At 43.9% G+C, this 20,323-nt stretch overlaps 1 protein-coding gene across 2 annotated transcripts in view; it reads left to right on the top strand.

Moving 5' to 3' along the window:
* LOC134407978 (carcinoembryonic antigen-related cell adhesion molecule 5-like) overlaps positions 1-20,323 on the top strand; it is a 48,939-nt gene that overhangs the window by 13,955 nt on the left and 14,661 nt on the right. For both annotated transcript variants that reach the window (XM_063140019.1, XM_063140020.1), the window contains exons 3-4: positions 9,228-9,497; positions 10,468-10,710. In XM_063140019.1, the coding sequence (XP_062996089.1) occupies positions 9,228-9,497; positions 10,468-10,710 (513 nt within the window). The remainder of the gene's footprint in view (positions 1-9,227; positions 9,498-10,467; positions 10,711-20,323) is intronic.

Raw genomic sequence — 20,323 nt, 5'->3', positions numbered from 1 at the left:
CTGGCATGTGGCTCTTGCAGGCAAATCATTTGTGTTCCCTTGCCTGAAGGGAGATTATTATGGGTGGACTTGAGAAATCTTGTTATAAGAGAGCTCCCTGACTTTGAGGTGCCTCTATAACAAGCGCATTTTCAAGCTGAGAAGACAGCGAGATTCTCTTAACGGAGAGTTAAATTGGCCAGACATCCTACATTTTTCAAGTGGGTTCAGAAATACTTTCCCTCCTCGCTTTCCCCCACTTTAAATAGATTCTGAGGCAACAAATAGGAAACAAAGTAGCTTAGGCAGCAATAGAAATACAAAGGGATTAATGTAAAGGGTGAGGGGGCAGAGCACTTGGGCCTAATGTCAGAGTGGCACAGAGAAGCCTAGTCAGGGATTCCCCTCACACAATTTTGTTTTTTTCTCTTCCTCTTTCATTTCTCATTAACTTGACAACCATTTTATTTGCTGGCGTCAGACACAGATTGCTGGCACCAGCAACTGTTGTTCCCTTGGGTAAAAGGGCACCTTTTACCCAAGCAAGCAGGAAGAGAAATGGGTGGGGAAGGCTTTTAAGAGCCGGAAGGAGCTAAAGGCCTGCTCTGACAGAGACTTGCAAGAGAGGGAGCTGAATTCTGGATTTTAGCAAGGCTGTTCTGAGACTGAAGCGGGGAAACAATGTAGTATTAACTGTGATTATATGAAAGGAGATGCCATTTTTGAGGGTCCAGCTAGTCCATAGTATTTTTTTCCCTACACATTTATGTACTGCTGAATGTTTAAAAGTACCACAGCAGTGTACAATGTTAAAGTCGCAACACTAAAAATACAATCAAATAATAATATTTATAGACATTGCTGGATCATGCTACATGGAAAGCCTGAAGGGACAGATATGTCTTAAGCAGGCACCTAAAATGAACTTTTGCACCTGCCTGATATTAATAGGGAGGAAATTCCACAGGGCGAGAACCGCAGCACTAAAAGCCTTTGTGCTTGGTAGCCAGCCACGTACTCTGCCTTGCTCACCCCAATAATAATCTTTAGTCTGGTAGTTCCCACAGTAGTGTAAACTTCCTTCAGAGATTTTTATTTTTGATGTGGGACCTATCCAGGCGCACCCACAACTAAGTTTCCACCTAGCAAATTGTGGCAGCCCCCCTGTTTCAGTGAGGCAACAACAGTCAGACATCAAAAGAGCTTATTGTGACCCCAGTATCGTCATAGTATCTGGTTCCACCGTCATAATTATTTTTAAATACAGAGCTGGAAAAACAGGCTCAATAATGCCTAATGGTCATTATAGCTCCTTATTATCCAGACAGTAAATTCAATATTACTGGATATGACATACAATGTGCATCGTATTTCTAGAAAGGAATTTCCTCTTATTTGTTTTCTGGGAAGCGTATTAGCTGTTGCCCTTTGATGCCTTCAGAAGCCCCCCCACCTCCCCAAAAAACCAGACACACACATTAGGTTAGTCTTACTTAAACCCATTGAAATCTGGAACCAACCCATTATTGGGATACGTTTTTGCAGAGGTGCAATTTTGCCTTCACAAACATGTAGATGAATTCTATTTGTGTTTGTTATGCCTCCCAACCTATGAATGATGCATAAAAGCACTGAATGGGTGCAGAACCAGTCAGACCAAACTGTCAATGCAGGGGAACTTCAGAGTCCCCTGACTAATTGGGGGAAACCATCTAGGGAGAAAACACACAGCCACGTCAAATCCTTAAAACAACATTACCTGACTAGAGCCATTTTGCCTTCATTCCATGCAAGCAAATCGAATGAAAGCCGGTTCCCTGTGCCAGACAGGGAAAGAGGGATTCAGTCAGGAAAACTTCCGAGAAGGAAACCCAATCTTCTCCTGCATTTTTAATTGTTATGTGCTTTTATTGTTTTGTCTTCTTGAGAGAATTTGTTCTTAAAAGTGGGGTTATACATAATTAAAATGAAGGTATAACTAAATATAAATAATCCCTGTGGCATAAAACAAGATTGGGGAGGGTGGCTGAGGGCAGAAAAATAGCCTGAGTTGTCCCTACTGAGACAATTGTGTGCCATTTCCTGCAATCCATCCCAGTGTATATTCAGCAGCAGCAGATGGTATCCATGATCACGCTTGCCCTGCAGATTCAGTTCTAAATGCCTATACAGCCTTGTAGAATAGGAGCCAGTCAGTCAAGATGGATTTTTTATTGCATCACCTAAAGGTCAATGTGATTCTTTCTGGAGATAGAAAGTATAGGAACATCAGTGTCTGGAAAAGATCCTAGCAAAGGCTAAGGAGAATCACCTTCTTTAAGCAGGTGCTGCTAGTACAAACTTAATTATTTCCCATACCTATGTTTAGGTGCTGAGCCCTGGCAATAAATAGAAAATCTGATTCAGGGCTAAGCCATGGCCAATTTAAACCGTGGTGCCACTTCTCTGATCATCCCAGTTATCTCCGTCCTGCCCTCTCTTCCCAAAGTTCAAGTGGGGTTTGTCATCTTCCCTACTTCATCGTTCCTCTGTACCTTCCAGTATTATAAGGCTGCTCTGTCAATTGTGGTCCATCTTGGGCAGGGGGCATGGCTTAGTGGTAAGGTTCATGCTTTGCATGCAGTAGGTTGTAGGTTTTATCTCTGGCACTTCAGGTTAAAGGATCTGGGAAATACATCTGCCTGAGCCCACGGAGACCCACTGCTAGTCACAGTACTGTGCTAGATGGACTAACGGCCTGGCTTTAGTTGCTTCCTTGTGCTAGAGCCCTTTAGTGCTGCTGAGGCATTGCTTTTCTGCAATTAGCTGGAAATGGAATTCAAGTGGAGAGCACTTAATATTGTGCGATATTATCCAGCTGCCACGGTCCCCATGGCCAAGGTCCTTCCATAATATCCACTCACAAGTAAATTTCATTCAGTAATGTTCTGCTCAAAAAGCTCAATAACACTTTGCCTGGCCACACTTTTATAGCAATCCAACCACTCCAAAGCACGCTCATAAATCAAATTTGGGGAAAGCACAGGAAGAGAAAATAGAAAACACTGAAATGCAACAGCTAAATGATATTATCATGTGCAATCTCCATTTTTAAAAAAGTGAGGGAATAACAACAACAACAAAAAGAGCTAAGAGAAAAAAGCTAGTATGGAAGCAATGTAGTTCCAGGTGTTGTTGGACTCACAGGAGCTGGACAGAAATTGACTGAAGGAGACACATAGGCCACAGCTAGACCTAAGGTTTATGTCTTCCAGGGTTCGCCCCTGCCTGAGCACTGGATCCTCTGTGTGTCACCTAGATGAACAGGTTTGACCCCTGGATGATCCAGGGATAAACCTTAGGTCTAGCTATGGCCATAGATGGTGCTTCGAGATGAGGCTTTTATTGTGCAATCGCCCTGCTTCATTCACAGAACATTAAAGGAAGTCTAGAGGATATTTTCTATTTGTAACTTTCCCATGTTTTCCCAATGCTTCTTCCGTCTCCTTTTCTTGCAAAAAAAAATGTTAAGGAAAAGACGGCCGTTGCATACACAGTGCCTTTAGATTGTTAGTGCTAGCAGTTTTCTGTCATTGGGTCTCTCTCTGTATGCAAAACAGAGGAGGTGGCACAGAGGAAAAGAGCATATAGCAAGATGACAGTGACAAAAGCAGCAGCCTGAAACTAAGGTTAGTTGCTGCAGATCTGTATATTGGTGAAGATACACCCAGCTTATCTTCATAACATCGTCATAGTATCTGGTTCCATCGTCATAATTATTTTTAAATACAGAGCTGGAAAAACAGGCTCAAAACAGTGTGAGATGCACAAATCCCTAGGATGCCTGTCTAGGAAGGAGCAGATAGACCATGTGTATGAGTACAGAGAAGCCCTAGCAATATTCTCTTTTCACAAAGTTCTACTTGGTCTGTCACCTTTTTTCAAAATACAGCATTGAAGAAGCTTGTTTCAAAAAAAACCTACTCTGTCTTTCTGACTCCCATCTTGCTCTGGTGAAGGAAATTTTCATGTTTTGAAGGGAACAGGGATCTCAATAATCACCTTGAATCCCAACATAATGGTTTCATGTATTTGCCCCAGACGGACCTGACACGCCTGCAATCCAGCCTCTTACAAACTTTTACAGTGAGCATTCTGACATCAATCTCTCCTGCAATGCGGTTTCATTTCCTGAAGCGAATTATACTTGGTCTGTCAATGGGACGGAACATAACGAAGGGCCTCACCTGCTCATCCAAGACATTACTTTGGAGCAGGCTGGGGATTATACCTGCCAAGCCACAAATCCAGTTACTGACGTCGTGGAAAATGCCACCCTGAAGATTGAGGTGGTGGGTGAGTAGCCAAGGAGTGGCCCAGCATTGCTGTTGGTTGCCACTGCTACAACAATGCCTTCTGCCTCTGACGTTTCACTAGCCTGCTGGCTGGTTGTGCCTTGCTGTCACTTTGGTTTGATGAAGTTTTCGGTCTACATCCGTTCTTTGGATCTTCAAATATTGGTCTGTCATCTATTGTGTTGTGATGATCCCACTGTGCTTTTATCCAGTAACTGATTCAGCACCATTCTGGTTGGGTTTTACTTTCATATCCTTTCTCCTTTAGAATGCGTCCATTCTTGATGCATTTAATTTTTGTCCTGGTTACATCCCTCATTATTCTCTATTTTTCTTTCTTCCATAAATACACCTTTCTCCTGGAACTACACAATCGTGATATGTATAATTGCACTGCATTTTGATCATTGTGTACATATTTACCCCCAATAAGTTGAATGCAGTGGGAGGGGCACCTTGAGCTGAGATCATGAGGAAGCCAGGCTTTGCTTGTGTTGAAAGAAACAAGCCCAAGAGATTCTCAAGGTGTCTACAGCGAATAGGATTCACATGCAAAAGTACAATTCAGTCTATTTTTTTAAAAATAAAGATTCTAATATCAAGGGGGAGAAAACGGACCATGCCAGAACAAGACTTCTGTACTATCAGTTACAAGAATGTTTTACCAATTTAAATGATAAATCAGAAGTTGTAGACTTCTTCTATGGATATCCAAACCAGATTGCTAAATAAAATTTTAAAAAAACCTTTACCTGCACCTGGACATAATCTTGTAGAATGTTTCCATATTCCCTGCATATGAATGTGAAGAAATACTGTCACTGACTCATCACTGATGTCACTTTGGGTATATCTGAGCACTTTCTCATCTGCCTGTCTCAATTCTCATCTCAATACTCACTCTCCTACGGGGTGTTTTGCACATCCCACGTCACAAACTGTCAACTACAAGTCAGCCAATGGACCAGTGCTGTTTTTCTCCCCTGGATGTCTTTTCATTTCTTTGAAGAATTGCATCTCTGGTTCAATCTTGTTCGTCCTTTCATAAATGCAGACCCAGTTTTGATTTTACTGTCTTTCCAAGCTGAACTTCGGAGGTGATGCCTCTGTCAGTTGGCCACCAAAATTTACTTCTTAGAGTATGTTTGCTTCTGTCTTAAATCTTGCACCAAACAATTATCTGTCAACTTCTATGCCAGTACAACACTCCCCATCTGTCTGTGCCCGGTGCCTGTTTTCTCTTACTGTCGTTTATTTTCTCCTTGATTGATTTCAAGATGGTTAAAACCTTCAAGGGAGGAGTTGTTGCATTGCAAGAAACATGGAGCCCTTTTGCCACTTTTCTATCCTCACAGATGGTATAAGGAATGTCACCATCATCGGCCCCTCCCAGGCCATAGAGAACAATCCAGTCACTTTGCACTGCACCTCCTTCGGCTTCCGTGTGTCTTACTACTGGTTTAGGGGAGGCCAACTGATTGAAGCAGGGGGTAATACCTTTCTCGATGACAACAACCAGACACTCACGCTCAATACAACCACCAGGAATGATGCTGGCAACTACACCTGCTATGGGAACAACAGCTTCTCTTCCAATTTCAGTGAGCCTCACAGGCTGGAAATCTTCTGTAAGTCTAGTCTGACAATGTGAGCAATCGAGCCAAGTGGTGCCTCATACTTCAGACCCAGCCCACAGCCAATCATCAGTCAGCCCAACTTCTATAGCAGATTAAAAAGTAGCCCAATGGGCTTCTGGAGGTGGAGGGAGGAGAGAGACTGCCAAGAATCCCTGCACTGCCCTGGTGACAGGTTATCTACAGCCTCTCTCTTTTTCATGAAATAAGTTGGGTATATTGGCGTCAGCTTGCTGTTAGTATATTGACTGCACCAAGTGAGGAAAAGGGAAGAGATTTGACCCTCTTGCCTTGTGCTCTGTCCTGAAATATCCTATAGACCAATCTTGTTGCTAAGCTCTTATCCTAGCATAGCAACCTTTGGGGGCTGTCATCCCATTTATCAATTTGAGAAACTGGCCTGGGCATCACCACAAAATAGCTGCCATGGGAGGCATTTCAAAGGACAATTCAACTGCCCGTAAGAATGTGTACAAGGCAGAGGTGGGGTCTGAACCACAGCACATTGGACAATGCCTTTGAACCCACAGTAACCTATTTCACAGCAATCCCCACTGCCCATAAGAAAATGTGGGGGTTTTAAGGTAGAAGAGGAAGCACACTTTGGTGGGCGCCAAGAAAAGAGTCTGGAGTGTGTTGGTGCCCATGGGCACCGCGTTGCCTACCATTGTTCTAGCAGGTTGAAGCCTTTTGGTGCTGATCATAAGAACATAAGAAGAGCCCTGCTAGATCAGACCAAGGGTCCATCTAGTCCAGCACTCTGTTCACACAGTGGCCAACTAGCCATTGACCAGGGACCAACAAGGTAGGACATGGTGCATGCAACATGTAAGAAATGTTGCTCATTTCCTGCAGGCCTCAGGGCTGTTAACAAACCCATAGAAGTCCAATGGCCAATAGGCAGGCAGATAGAATGGATTCACTCTTAATCTTCGGTTGCCCAAATTTGTGAGCCATTTTGCTCACTTTCATGGCTAGTCAGGCTAACCTGGATAGAAGTTTTAGAAAAATAAAATAAAAAATCATTTTCATTTCCTCTTTCCCCTCAATCAGTGGACATGCTAGAGTATTGTAGAGCTGGAAATAACCATTTCCATCTTAGAATCATAGAATCATAGAATAGCAGAGTTGGAAGGGGCCTACAAGGCCATCGAGTCCAACCCCCTGCTCAATGCAGGAATCCACCCTAAATCATCCCTGACAGAAAGCTAACCAGCTTTCTGGTCTTCAGAAAATGAATACTCAAGGAAAGGCTCAAGAATGGGAAACAATTTGTTTAATTGAGCTAGAACCAACACAACATATCAAAGAATCATAGAATAGCAGAGTTGGAAGGGGCCTATAAGGCCATCGAGTCCAACCCCCTGCTCAATGCAGGAATCCACCCTAAAGCATCCCTGACAGATGTTTGTCCAGCTGCCTCTTGAAGGCCTCCAGTGTGGGAGAGCCCACAACCTCCCTAGGTAACTGATTCCATTGTCGTACTGCTCTAACAATCAGGAAGTTTTTCCTGATGTCCAGCTGGAATCTGGCTTCCTTTAACTTGAGCCCGTTATTCCATGTCCTGCACTCTCGGAGGATCGAGAAGAGATCCTGGCCCTCCTTTGTGTGACAACCTTTTAAGTTCCTGGAAGATCCAGAAACCTAGGCTGCAGTGGTCCTGATGATACATTGTTGTGTTTTTGTTTTTCAAACAGCCCAGAAGTGGCATATTCTCTAGACATTCACTTTCCAAGATTTTTCTCCATGTAGTAATGCTCCACAGGGACAGCACCTTGATACAACAAAAGTGCTAGGAGCTGTGTATTGTACCATCAGCATAGTATCTGGGTACTACTACCACTACAATCTACTCTTTCCAACATGTGGCTTTCCTATATTTGCTCCAGACGGGCCTGATGAGCCAGTAATTGAACCCCAGGAATCAGTTTATGAAGAGCACACCGCTCTTAACCTATCCTGCTTTGCTGACTCCAATCCATCTGCAAATTATTCTTGGTGGTATAATGAGGAACCACTAGAACATCAAAACACGTCTCAACTCCTGATTGAGGCGCTCTCTCTAAATGATGCTGGCACTTATACTTGTCAGGCCACCAACAACGACACTGGCCTCTCCAACAACACTCACCTGGAGATCAGCATCCTTGGTGAGTAGCTTGAATGCCCAGGTTAGGAGTCCAGGAAACCTGTGCCTGATCCATGTTCTACTTGTAGTCAATGTTTCATCCATTGTATAGATGCTATACAATGAGTGCTCGGTTGTTCTGACTGTCCTGTTGCCTTTTGGGCCTCCTGTCATCTCAGGGACATTATTTCCTGACAGGCATGTGGGTAAGATTGTGCCTGCATTTCTGTTTGAACATTCTTACCAGGTGGAGTTCGTGCTCTGGTACTTTGCCATTTCTTCCCCCACTGGACTGTGCCTCTCTTTTTCTTTACCACCTCATTTTTATCTTTGATTCTCATTTTAAATCCATGGTTCTTAATAGGCTGTTCTTCATCTGGTTCACATCTGGACCAAAAACTGGACTGTTACCTGTCATTCATTGCACTGACTCACTTTAATGGGACATTCCTCATATATCCTGCTATTCACTGCCTCTCCATTGGTGACCACTCCAATTCGGTTCTTGGTGTACCATGAAGTTTCTGTTGTTCAGGTCCAACTGAGTTCTTTCCCTTGTGTTCTTCAACACTGTGAGCTGTCTTCCACAGACCCTATTTCTGGATGTGCCTGTCAATGTATTTCTGCCTGTCAACTGAACAACTTGGACAACCAAGAGGAATTGTGTGTAGGTTGCTAGCATTTTCCCTCTTTCGTATGTCCTGTCTTCAAGCCCTTTCCTTCTAGATCTTTGACAAGTTGGCCAATATCTGGCTAAGATGACAGCACCTATCAACTGGCTTACCCAGTTCCATTTTAGCATTCTTCCGCTACTGAACTTTTATCTTACACTGACAAGCTCTTGCAGTCCAACAGTTGTGATTGATTATATTGAAGCATTTCTATATGCATGGTCCTGTTCTTTGCATCCATTGAGCTGTTCCTCACTGCTGAACAATTCCGTTGACCGAGATCTCCTAAATGAAAGAACAGTTCCTGCTCTCAGCAATGAATATATCACATTGCACAGTGACTCCTTAAATAGCAGTGGGAGATTGGACCATGAAGTCGAGCACAAACTGGCTACCATGAGAAGGCATGCTTACTTCACCGACTTTACCCCTCGGATAACACTCGCACCTCCTCTTGCTTCCCTCTTTTCTCTCTCCGCAGAATCTGTCACTAACATCGCCATCTGGGGACCCAGTACAACCTTCGAGAACAACATCACTGTTCTGTACTGCAACTCCTCAGGCAGCAATGTTTCCTACTATTGGTTAAAAGGGGACCAGAGCCTGGAGGTTGGAGAGCACATCTCTCTGAACAACAACAATCAGACCCTCACGCTCAACACAACAAGGAGGAATGACTCGGGTGACTACACCTGCTATGGAAACAACAGCTTCTCTAGCGGAAATACCACCCACTCATTGACTGTTTTCTGTAAGTCTGGTTTTACAATTGAGGGAAAGTTGAAAAAAATTGGGAATGGAGCATGTGGACAATTGTCTCAGGACCTGGAGAGTGCAAGAATTTAACTTTTAAAGCAGCAGAGGCTATAAGACACAGCAGAAGGGGTCTGGGGAGAAACCGCTCTCTTGAATACATTAACCTGATGTGAACAGTAAGCACTTACACCTTTTTGTATCATGACTTTCATGCCCAGTCCACATTTCTTCTAGATCTGGGCTGTTGTCCGTAAACAAAACCAGTTATCCCCAAAACTTCAGATATCTAATCCACCCTTTTTAAAGAAGCCCAGCCTCTCTACATATAGTTTGTTCCATTATCTGACTATTCTTATGGTTCCTGACACATAGTCTTATGTTTTTCCCCATTTAGTTAAACTTATATGCCAACCTTTCCTACAAGGAACAACAGGTTGCCAAAAATAACATATAAAATATAATATGTAAATACTGCCCACAACATACCTAGCTTGATTAACTCCCCATTTTAGGTCCTCTGTTTCCTGTTTCGTTCACTCTGGCAAAAGAGTCACTAATATGACTCCCAGATTACACTCACTGGGCGCTCTAAAGACTTCCACCAAGGATTGGATTTTTGCAAGGGCCAGAAAATATTTCGTTACAGTCCCCCTTGTCCCCGTCTCAGACAACAAGGTTCCTTCGAACTAGATAGATTTAAACTTGGCTTTCATTTGTAATGCAGACATGCTCTAAGTAAAAGAGCTAATGGAGGGGTTGGGGCAGTTTAAATCTCATGAGCAATTCTACACTCTCTTGTACATCCAGTTACAATTCAGCTTTCTTTGCACTTAAGAGAACAAAATCGCACCTCACATGCCAAATACATTGGCCTGTACCAATCCAAACCTTGATGCATTTTGCCTAAGGTTGCATCTAAATCCTCAATGAGCTTACTGGCTTTCCCCAACTTGTATTTGCTCCAGATGGGCCTGATGTTCCTGTAATCAGCCCCAATACACAATATTATGGAACGGGCTCCAACCTTACTCTCTCCTGCGAAGCTGACTCCCTACCACCTGCACAATACACTTGGAACGAAACCAAGGCTGGAAACACCTTCCAGCTCTCGAACCTGTCTTTAGACGACAGTGGGAATTATACCTGCAAGGCTTACAACAACGAGACCGATTCAGCCCAATCTGCAAGCCTGGAGATCTGGGTATTGGGTAAGTATCTTCAGGGACAATATGCATCCGTGGGCTACATAAGTGAGTCCTAAGTTGGTGATATTCCTCTTCTCATGCTAGTGGTCTACCTGTCCTGTTTTCTGTCTCCAATGGACCCTTCCTGAAATCAGATCTAGTTCCAACTTTTTTGCCTCCCATTCTATTAGGCACGGTTGTGTATTATATCACTATCTGTCCACCCAACAGCCTCTCTTCTTTCATCCACTTCTCTTTTGATAATAATTTTACAAGGGCTTTGTCCCCCATGGGACACTTGCATGGCAGTCAATGTTGCATCTGATTCTACATATTCACCTGTCAGTGGCTTCTTCAAATCAAGATCAATGGAATGCATCTTTCCTTGATATTTCACTGCCATGGCAAACTTGTTGAAAATTTATTCTCAAGACTCTGTGCTTCCCTGGGACATATTCTTTGATACTGAAACAAGGTCAGAGTCTTGTTACATCTGCTCCCTTTAAATGTTTGGTGTTCAGAACCTCTTTCTCTCTCTCTCTCTGTCTCTGTCCCTCTCTTCTGGGGACCTCATTGCAATAACTGATATCTATCTAGTAGTGACCAAAAATGAAGATCTCTCTTGTCCCTGAACTTTATCCATGTTTCCCAAAGCAGGTTTTGTCACTTATCTTTGGAATTCCCTGCTTGTTCTTCTGTCAGTAAATGTGGTAGCATGACTTTTAAGACTTCATATCAACTCTCTTCCAAAGATATTGAAGGAACTGTCATGTGGGGCCTTTCCTCTATGTGTGTTTCATTTGCCACATTGTTCCTGGATAACTTCTTCCTTCTTTTCCATCAGAGGACGTTTCGGTGGTCCTTTCGCAAGATTACTGCTGGATTTTCCAGCAGTCTTTAAACACCAAATACACACATTCCAATACAGACAACTACAGCAGTAGAAATACAGCCAACAAGATTAATTTGTATGGATTATTCATATTTTGAATGCTCTGCCCATAATACGTAGAAAACTAGTTTATGGAAGGGCTCTTGTCTTTCTGAAGGCAGGACCAAAAGCCTGATCAAACTTCAATCAGGCCCACTTTCAACTTTTTTTAAAAAAATGTTTCAGAATATTACAGCGGAACGGGAAACATAAAGGGAAAAAGAATAGGGACATGCAGGGAAGGATGAGAAAATGTTTACTGTTTGTGTTGTATTTAAAAGGGGGGATCCAATAAACTGCTGATAATAAAAGTATTTTGGGAAATCGGAGAAAGAACTAATAAAGGTAAGGTGATTTTCAGAGAGATAATACATAGTGATGTTGTTTTATTGGCTATTCCCACTCTGAAATTGCTGTCTTGGGATAAGAGCATATTAATTGTAGTTGGGCTTTAGTGACTTGCTTTTCAGCTCTTTTTTTAATAGCTAAAATAATTAAAACATGTGACTAGCAACTATGATTATACACGTGGTTTATAGGACGTTCTTTGATCTCCTATTCATTTTGCCCCAGTCACGCAGTGTGTGGCTGGACTGTCCATAGATTAGAAAATTACAACCTCATAGCTAGAGGCAGATATAGGCCACGGCTAGACGAGGGCTTATCCCAGGGACCACCCCGGGATCATCCCTGTGTGTCCAGATGACGCACAGGGGATCCCGGGGGCAGGGAGGGATGATCCCTCCATTTCCCCGGGATTTTGCCCTACCCTTCTAGCCCGGTTTTTCTGTGGTCCTGGGCTGATCCCGAGTCTGCAGGATGTGTGGCCAGGCATCACAGTTTGTCCCGGCTCCTCGCAAGTAACCACGAGGAGCTGGGAGCTGGGCATGGGACACAGAGCTCCTCAGGAGCTCTTTGCCCACCAGGGGTGGGGTGGGGGGAGCAGGGATTTTTTTTTTAAAAAAAACCAACTTCCTGTTTCGCAGACAAGCGCTCGTGCGCTCCTCCTTTAAAAACTAAAACAAAATGGCAGCCGCAATGTCGCGCACTGCTTGTAAATGAGGGTGACGATCTCCCGATCATATAATAGCAAGATCATCGCCCTTTCACCCCCTCGTCTAGCTGAGGCCATAGATGCATAAATAGATACCTGCCCGTTAAAACCCATCAGCTATGATGTCAGCCCTCTTGGTAGCCCAGAGTGCTCACCTGTCTTTCCTTGATAACAAAAATATTGCATTACAACAGAGGTTATTGTATCTGATATGTATTGGACTGGAAGGGAGGCAAGATCTGATGCCTTAGGTGTAGGAGTGACAGAGCTCCTACTTTGCAGCTACGCAAGTCCATTTCCGAATCCTCTACAGTGTCCCAACTTCAGTTCCTGGAATATCCTAATACTCAGGCCATGGCTAGACCAGGCCTATATCCCGGGATTGTCCCGGGATAATCCCTGTGCATCCAAATGACACATAGGGGATCCCAGGAGCAGGCAGAGATGACCCCTCCATTTGCCTGGGAAAAACCTTAGGTCCAGCTAAGGCCTCTGGCCCATATCTATGCCTCAGATTTAACCTGGTTTGGTGATGCTTATTTTCTCTCCTTCCAAGATTGTCCGGAACCCTAGTTCTGTGAAGGAAGTTACTAATCTTTAATTCTCAATACTGTTGCCAAGCAACAGTTCCCAAGATGGTTTGGGGAAAGCTATGACAGTTAAAGTGATATAAAAATATATATGGGGCTGGTTTCAGTTTTGAGGGGACACTGGATAAGTATGCTCTGGTGGACCCAGCCTTTTGTCAGTGGCCCTTGGCAGGCTTACCTGGCAGGTGTGGGAAACATTTCATGCAACACTAGGTAGCTGAGTCTAGCTGCCATTTTAATTTCCCACAATGCTCTATCGTGGCACTATGGAAATTAAAATGGCGGGTAGACCACAATCCCAGATACTGTGCCAAGTGCTGGGTGAGAAAAAATGAAATAAAAAATGAAATAAATGGGGCCCTTCAGTGGTGAACTGTGGTACCCAAGGATACCAGGTGCCAATATCAGCCCTGTATGTCCTTTAAAGCTGTCAGATAGCAGAATCCAAAAAGGCCTCTGGCTAAAATCTTGGGAAACTGCTGTCCCAGTATATAAAGTTAGTAAGAAATTAGTGTTAGTATATAAGGCAACCTCCAGTAACAAAGATGGAACCTTGCAGGGCTGTAAGGAATCGCCTGTCAGCAAGGAGTAGTCCATTTTAAGAAACATTTATGTGGAGATGCCAGGCGCAAAGTTAGCTGCTCCACTGCTCTGATCCAGGAAACAATGGCTCAGGCCATAGCTAGATATCATCCCTGTGTGTCCAAATGATGCACAGGGCATCCCTCCCTTGCCCCGGGATATCGCCCTACAGTTGCAGCCCACTTTTTCCGCGGTCTCCGGATGATCCCAAGACCATGGAACATGTGGGCGTGCGTTGTGGTTTGTCCCAGCTCCTCACGAATAACCGCAAGGAGCCGGGAGCCGAGCACAGGGCACAGAGCTCCTCTATGCCCATCGGGGGTGGGTTGAGCAGGGAAATGTATTTTTTTTTAAAAATTAAAAAATACTTACTCCGTCCCCTTTAACAAAAAAACCCAAAATGGCAGCTGCGATGTCACACACCGCGTGTGAACGAGGGTAACGATCTCGCGATCATAAAATCAGAAGATCACCTCCCTCCGACCCCCCTCGTCTAGCTGAGGCCTCAGAAACTGGCTTTATAAGTGGTGGATTTTCACAAGGATGGGGAATATGTGGGGCTGCCCTTGAGGCTGGTCTGGAAGCTGCACCTAGTGCAGAATGTGACTGCCCAGCTATTGTCATACCCCACTCCATATCAACATGTACACCTCTGCTGGGGGGTTGGCACTAGCTGTCCATCTGCTACCGGGCCTGGCTTAAAGTTCTTACGCTAGTCCATAAAGCCCTGAACAAATTGGGACCAGTCTTTCTGCCTTCTCCTCCTGCCCAATCACTGAGGTCTTCTGAAGAGGCACTCCTGGTGAACCCACATGAGTCCGAGATCATCTTTGAAACCACCAGGAGCAGGGCCTTAGTGTGGCTGACCCCCATCCTGTGGAATGCTCTTCCAGCTTATGTGCAGCATGCGCTTATGCTACTTTGGTTTTGACGTTTGCTGAAGGCTTTTCAGCCAAGCATTTCTTGACTTGAAGAGTAAATTGCAGTTCGTTTGGTTGATCTATTTCCTCTTACTACAAGATTTGCATTTTGTGTTTTAGCAGCTCTCAATGTGGGACAGTTTATACATTCTGTAATACACAAAAATAATATTAAATGCGGCTCTCCAGGTGCCCTCATCATCCCTCGCCATTGACTGTGCTGGCTAAGGGCTGATGAGAGCTGCAGTCCCACAACATCTGGAAGGCCATGCATTCTGCAGCCCTGGGTTATCATGGTGTAGCATGCTCTCTGTTCTGTGCAATCCTGGATCCCTTTCATGGTGGAATGAGGTTCATGCTGGTATTCTGCAACAACAACAACAAAATAGGAGAGTTTAGAGCAGCCTTCTTCAACCTGTGGCGCTCCAGATGTGTTGGACTACAACTCCCAGAATGCCCCAGCCAGCTCTGGCTGGGGCATTCTGGGAGATGCAGTCCAACACATCTGGAGCGCCCCAGGTTGAGGAAGGCTGGTTTAGAGCATCATAACATGAAAGATGAGAATAGTAACAGAAAACAGAAGGATTTGAAAAAGTTCCAAACCGTTGCGGGAAAGACCGGCTAAGCAACTAAGATTTATTGAGCTGGGCTTAATTCTTTGTTTGCCAACAGAATTCTCCTGCAACTGTTTCACTGCCCTTTGGGCAGTGCCAACTAAATAACTTTAAACCAGCATGACTGGGATTCATTTTGCCCCCTGTTTCTCCAAGGCTTGCATTTAGTGCATGGGAGTTATGGCTTTACATAGTTTGCATATATTTGCATGTACACAAATGTGCAGTTGTTGTTGTTTTTCATTCTTGTGTGAAGTGGAAACCATAATTGTCCCTGGCTAGGAGGTCTCAACCTGCATATAGGGAAATACAGTTAACCCTATGGAAATCAGCTTCCTAGGGATCTCAGCTTTCATTTTAAAAAGAAGAGGCTTCAGAGAAGAAGTTGAATAAGATTGGGGGATGCTTTTCCTTCCCCATGACTAAGAGACCCAGAATCAACTACGCAAAACAGAAACTGCAGAATAAATTCTGCAAATGAGAGGAATTAGGCAAATGCCTTCCAGAATAGGCTTTTATCATGCAGTTGCCCTGCCTCAAACACAGAATTTTATGATGGGTCCATCCAGGTGACAGCATCTTCTACTTGTAACCCTCCTCCCCCTTCTTTTTCTTTACGTCAAAATCCATTAAGAAGAGAAAGATGTAATGTCCTTTTGCTTGCTTGTGCTAGGAGCTGTCCATCTGAAAACTCCCTAGGTCACGCAAGTCCGGTTTTCTTGGTACAGAACTGAGATTGCCTGGAGTAACACCTTTATTTACTTATTAATTGTTTGAATCATTGTGTACAGACTTCTGAGGTTATTAGATGGCTCAATTGTGCTAAGGGAATCACGTGAATGCTTGTTGTAGCTGACTGCTAGGACAATAGGTCTACTCAGCTCTGAAAAATTCTGGTTCCAGTTTCCACCTGAATTGTTGCTGGCTCTTTCTGTTGGTGATATTTATTGCATGCAGTCCAGGACTTTGTACGATCATTCTGTTGCTTCCTGGCAGGAGAAGTTTAATAGCTGGCTAGCTTGGAAGGGAGGAGCTAGTGATGGTAGCTGTTGCCAAAGCTGTTTTCTCATGTCTGTTTGCTCTGTCATTTCTCTTCCTGGAATCTGCAAATTGCTTCTTTGTGTGCCTTATATCTCCTGCTCCACCCATTACCCTCTGATTCACCCACAATGACCAACATACAATTGTCTAGCAACTCTAAATTTGGGGTACATTTGTTTCCGCAAACCTCTTTCCCCAGAATGCATCCTTATGCTACAGTTTATACCACTAACTTCCTTTTTGCTTTCATGCATTTCCTTTCTGTGCCGATAAAACCCAAAACCTGAAGTGAGAAATAGCACAGTGGTTTTTCAATCACCCTGGGGAATATCCCAGCCAATATAGTCATGTCTCAGTGACAACTGTGCGATGCATCTGGGACATGTTCTTCTCTCTCTCTCTCTCTCTCTCTCTCTCTCTCTCTTTCTCTTTCCTATGTGCTAGATTCACTAATATAAATAAAGACGCCTTTCAAACCTGTTATTATGTCATGGCGCCCAGGGACTGAAACCTGGTAATTCCTGTAAGGTTACTGAAGGATTTGTTCTCAGCCCCCTTCCAAACTATAATTCCTGTTTCTCTTTGCTTGTCTCTTTGTTTCTTTACATTTTTTAAAAAAATATTTTAAATCCCATAAATGAGAGCACACATATATACAATCTAAATTAAATACAACACTTAAAACAAGCAAAATCTCTAAATCTGACCAAATTGTGCTGCAACAACCCGACAATGTTTTCCTGCATCTCTGAGCCTTGCCATAAGGTTTGGTGAAATAACAGTGGCACCTCAATCAGTGGCTTTTTGAGTGCCACTGAAAGGGGGAGAAGGTCAGTTCTGACTCATGGAGTCAGCGCTGATGTTCGGTGAGTGTCACTGGCCACTTGCCTAGGCCCACACCCACACTCCAGTAGGGGCCAACCCCTGAAACTTCCTGGCTGTTGCCTGTTCACCTGTCCTCTTTGAACAAGCAAGTCAGCAGCAAGAGGAGCAAGGAGAAAGTGTAGCTGTCTCTGCACACCTTGTCCCCACTTTCTGGGCAGCGGAGCCGATTGGACCCAGAAGGAAAGGGAAGACAATAGGAAGTGGCAACCATGGTCAGGAGGTGCGAGAGGGTTTCATAGGGTGACCCTATGAAAAGGAGGACAGGGCTCCTGTATCTTTAACAGTAATGTAGAAAAGGGAATTGCAGCAGGTGTCAATTGAAGTGGGTGAAATTCCCTCTTCGTCACAACAGTTAGAGCTACACTAGCTATAGTAGAGTGGCCAGATACAAAAGAGGGCAGGGCTTCTGCAGCTTTAACTGTGTTGATGAAGAGAGAATATCACCCTCTTCAATTGACACCTGCTGAAATTCCCTTTTCTACATTACAGTTAAAGATACAGGAGCCCTGTCCTCCTTTCATAGGGTCACCCTAGGGTTTCACGAAGGGAGAGGGTTCCCTTTTCCCACCTTGTGGAAGCCAGTGGACAAAAGGAGAGTGGCCCACTGAGAACATTTTGCCCAAATGCACTGAAAAAAACGAGATGGCACTGCATGGGATACAATTGACCATCATCATCAATCTATTTGTTACCCGCCTCTCCCTCTGGATCGAGGTGGGGTACAGCACAAATGCAAACACCATAAAATACATATAATTAATTAAAACATTTAAACTAATACATTATTAAAAGCAGCATGTTATTTTTAAAAAAGGCATCTTAAAATTCAACTGGGTAGGCTTGCCGGAAGAGATCAGTCTTTATGGCTTTCTTAAATTCTGGAAGACTGTTCAGTTGACAAATCTCTCCCGGCAAGCCATTCCACAAACTGGGAGCAGCAGAAGAAAAGGTCCTCTGGGTAATAGTTGTCAGCCTAATTTTGGCAGACTGAAGTAGATTCTTCGCAGAGGACCTGAGTGTGCGGGGTGGATTGTACGGGAGAAGGCGATCCCACAGGTAGCCTGGACCCAAACCATGTAGGGCTTTAAAGGTGATAACCAACACTTTATACTTTGCCCAGAAACTAATTGGCAGCCAGTGAAGAGATTTTAAAAATGGTGTAATGTGGTCACCCCTAGGTGTACCAATGACCAGCCATGACATTCTCCTGCACAGGCTTCTGGTATAATCCAGGAAAACTAAAGCTTTTCTGCCAAGTGTATAAATGCATGGGGTGAGGTTGTCACTTCCATGCCTATATTTATTTATTTGTTACCCACTTTTCATTATTAAATAATCCTAAAGGGTGCAATACTAATACCTAATAAAATCAAAGCGAGCAGTGGAATGAATTATGCACATTTCCTGTGTTTGGGGCATAACCAGGGACTAGGAGGGATTTAGATGCCCAAATTTCCTCCTTTTTGCCTCTCCTGATATTGGAGCTCCAAAACCAAAGAGGTAAAGGGCTGTGGATGTTTCTGCAAGTGCTGGGATGAGGTGTTCAAGGTCAGATCTCTACCCACAAGAATAGACGTCACTGCCCTCACAGAGGGAGGTCTGAAAAATTATATTGCCCCAGGGATGCCCCCCGCCCCAGTCCCATAGGATTGCAGCTAAAGGAATTAAAAACTGCAACAAACAATACGTCCATCAAACTCTGTACAATATTTGGACATTTCCAATACAGAACTGTATAAACAACCACACACACATAGACACACTACTCCAGCCTTCCTCAACCTGGGGCGCTCCAGATGTGTTGGACTACAACTCCCAGAATGCCCCAGCCAGCTGGCTGGGGCATTCTGGGAGATGCAGTCCAACACATCTGGAGCGCCCCAGGTTGAGGAAGGCTGCACTACTTGTTAAGCATTAGCAGCACGCTCCCTATATAATGTTCCCCCCACCAAAATTACACAACACCCTTCTGCACCCCTCCTGGGCTATCGGTGTCCATCTTCTTATGGGACATGGGACAGCTAGTCAGGATTGAAGACCAGCAGGACCTTAAAATGGCCAACCCAATATATTTTGCTGAAAACAAAAAGAGAGGGGGGGGAAGCAGAAACTAAAACCTCATTTTCATAACAGCCTCTTAACTGTTTGTTTCAAAGCACGTGGCCACACACTTTTTCTCAATCGCTCATCTGCAAAAGCTCTACTAAATCACACTTTGCAAATGACTTACAAATTGCTTCTAAATAGGGACTGTAAGGGAGACTCCACAACAAACATCAAGGGATTTTGCTCATTCATGGAATTTTACCAGGGGTTCCGGACGACGCCATCTTCCACGTGTAACTTTCCTGTGTTTTCCCATCATTTCTTCCATCCTTTTTCTTATCAGAAGGAATATGTTAGGGAGGAAAAGATGAGATTTGCTGCACAATTTATTTATTTATTTATTTATTTATTTAATTTATATACCGCCCCATAGCCGAAGCTCTCTGGGCGGTTTACAAAAGTTAAAAACAGTGAACATTAAAAAGTATACAAACTTTAAAACCATTAAAATATAAAAACAACAGTATAAAGCAACAGTTTCCATTTAAACAACAACAATTCTGGGGTCCATTAAAAAAAAACTTAGCATATGTTGTTAAATGCCTGGGAGAAGAGAAAAGTCTTGACCTGGTGCCGAAAAGATAACATTGTTGGCACCAGGCAAGCCTCATCAGGGAGAAAGTTCCATAATTGGGGGGCCACCATTGAAAAGGCCCTCTCCCTTGTTGCCATCCTCCGAGCTTCCCTTGGAGTAGGCACTCAGAGGAGGACTTTAGATGTTGAGCGCAGTGTACGGGTAGGTTCATGCTGGGAGAGGCGTTCCGTCAGGTATTGTGGTCCCAAGCCGTGTAAGGCTTTATAGGTTAAAACCAGCACCTTGAAATGACTTCTGATTTCTAGCACTGGGAGCCTTCCATCTGGAATCTTCCACACTGTCATGCCCCTCACTTTTTTTGTTCTACCACAGAAGGAGC

This window comes from Elgaria multicarinata, chromosome 13 (assembly GCF_023053635.1).
Source record: "Elgaria multicarinata webbii isolate HBS135686 ecotype San Diego chromosome 13, rElgMul1.1.pri, whole genome shotgun sequence".
Lineage (NCBI taxonomy): Eukaryota > Metazoa > Chordata > Lepidosauria > Squamata > Anguidae > Elgaria > Elgaria multicarinata.
Note: the sequence above shows the minus strand (reverse complement) of the source record. Positions and strands in the feature narration are given on the sequence as shown.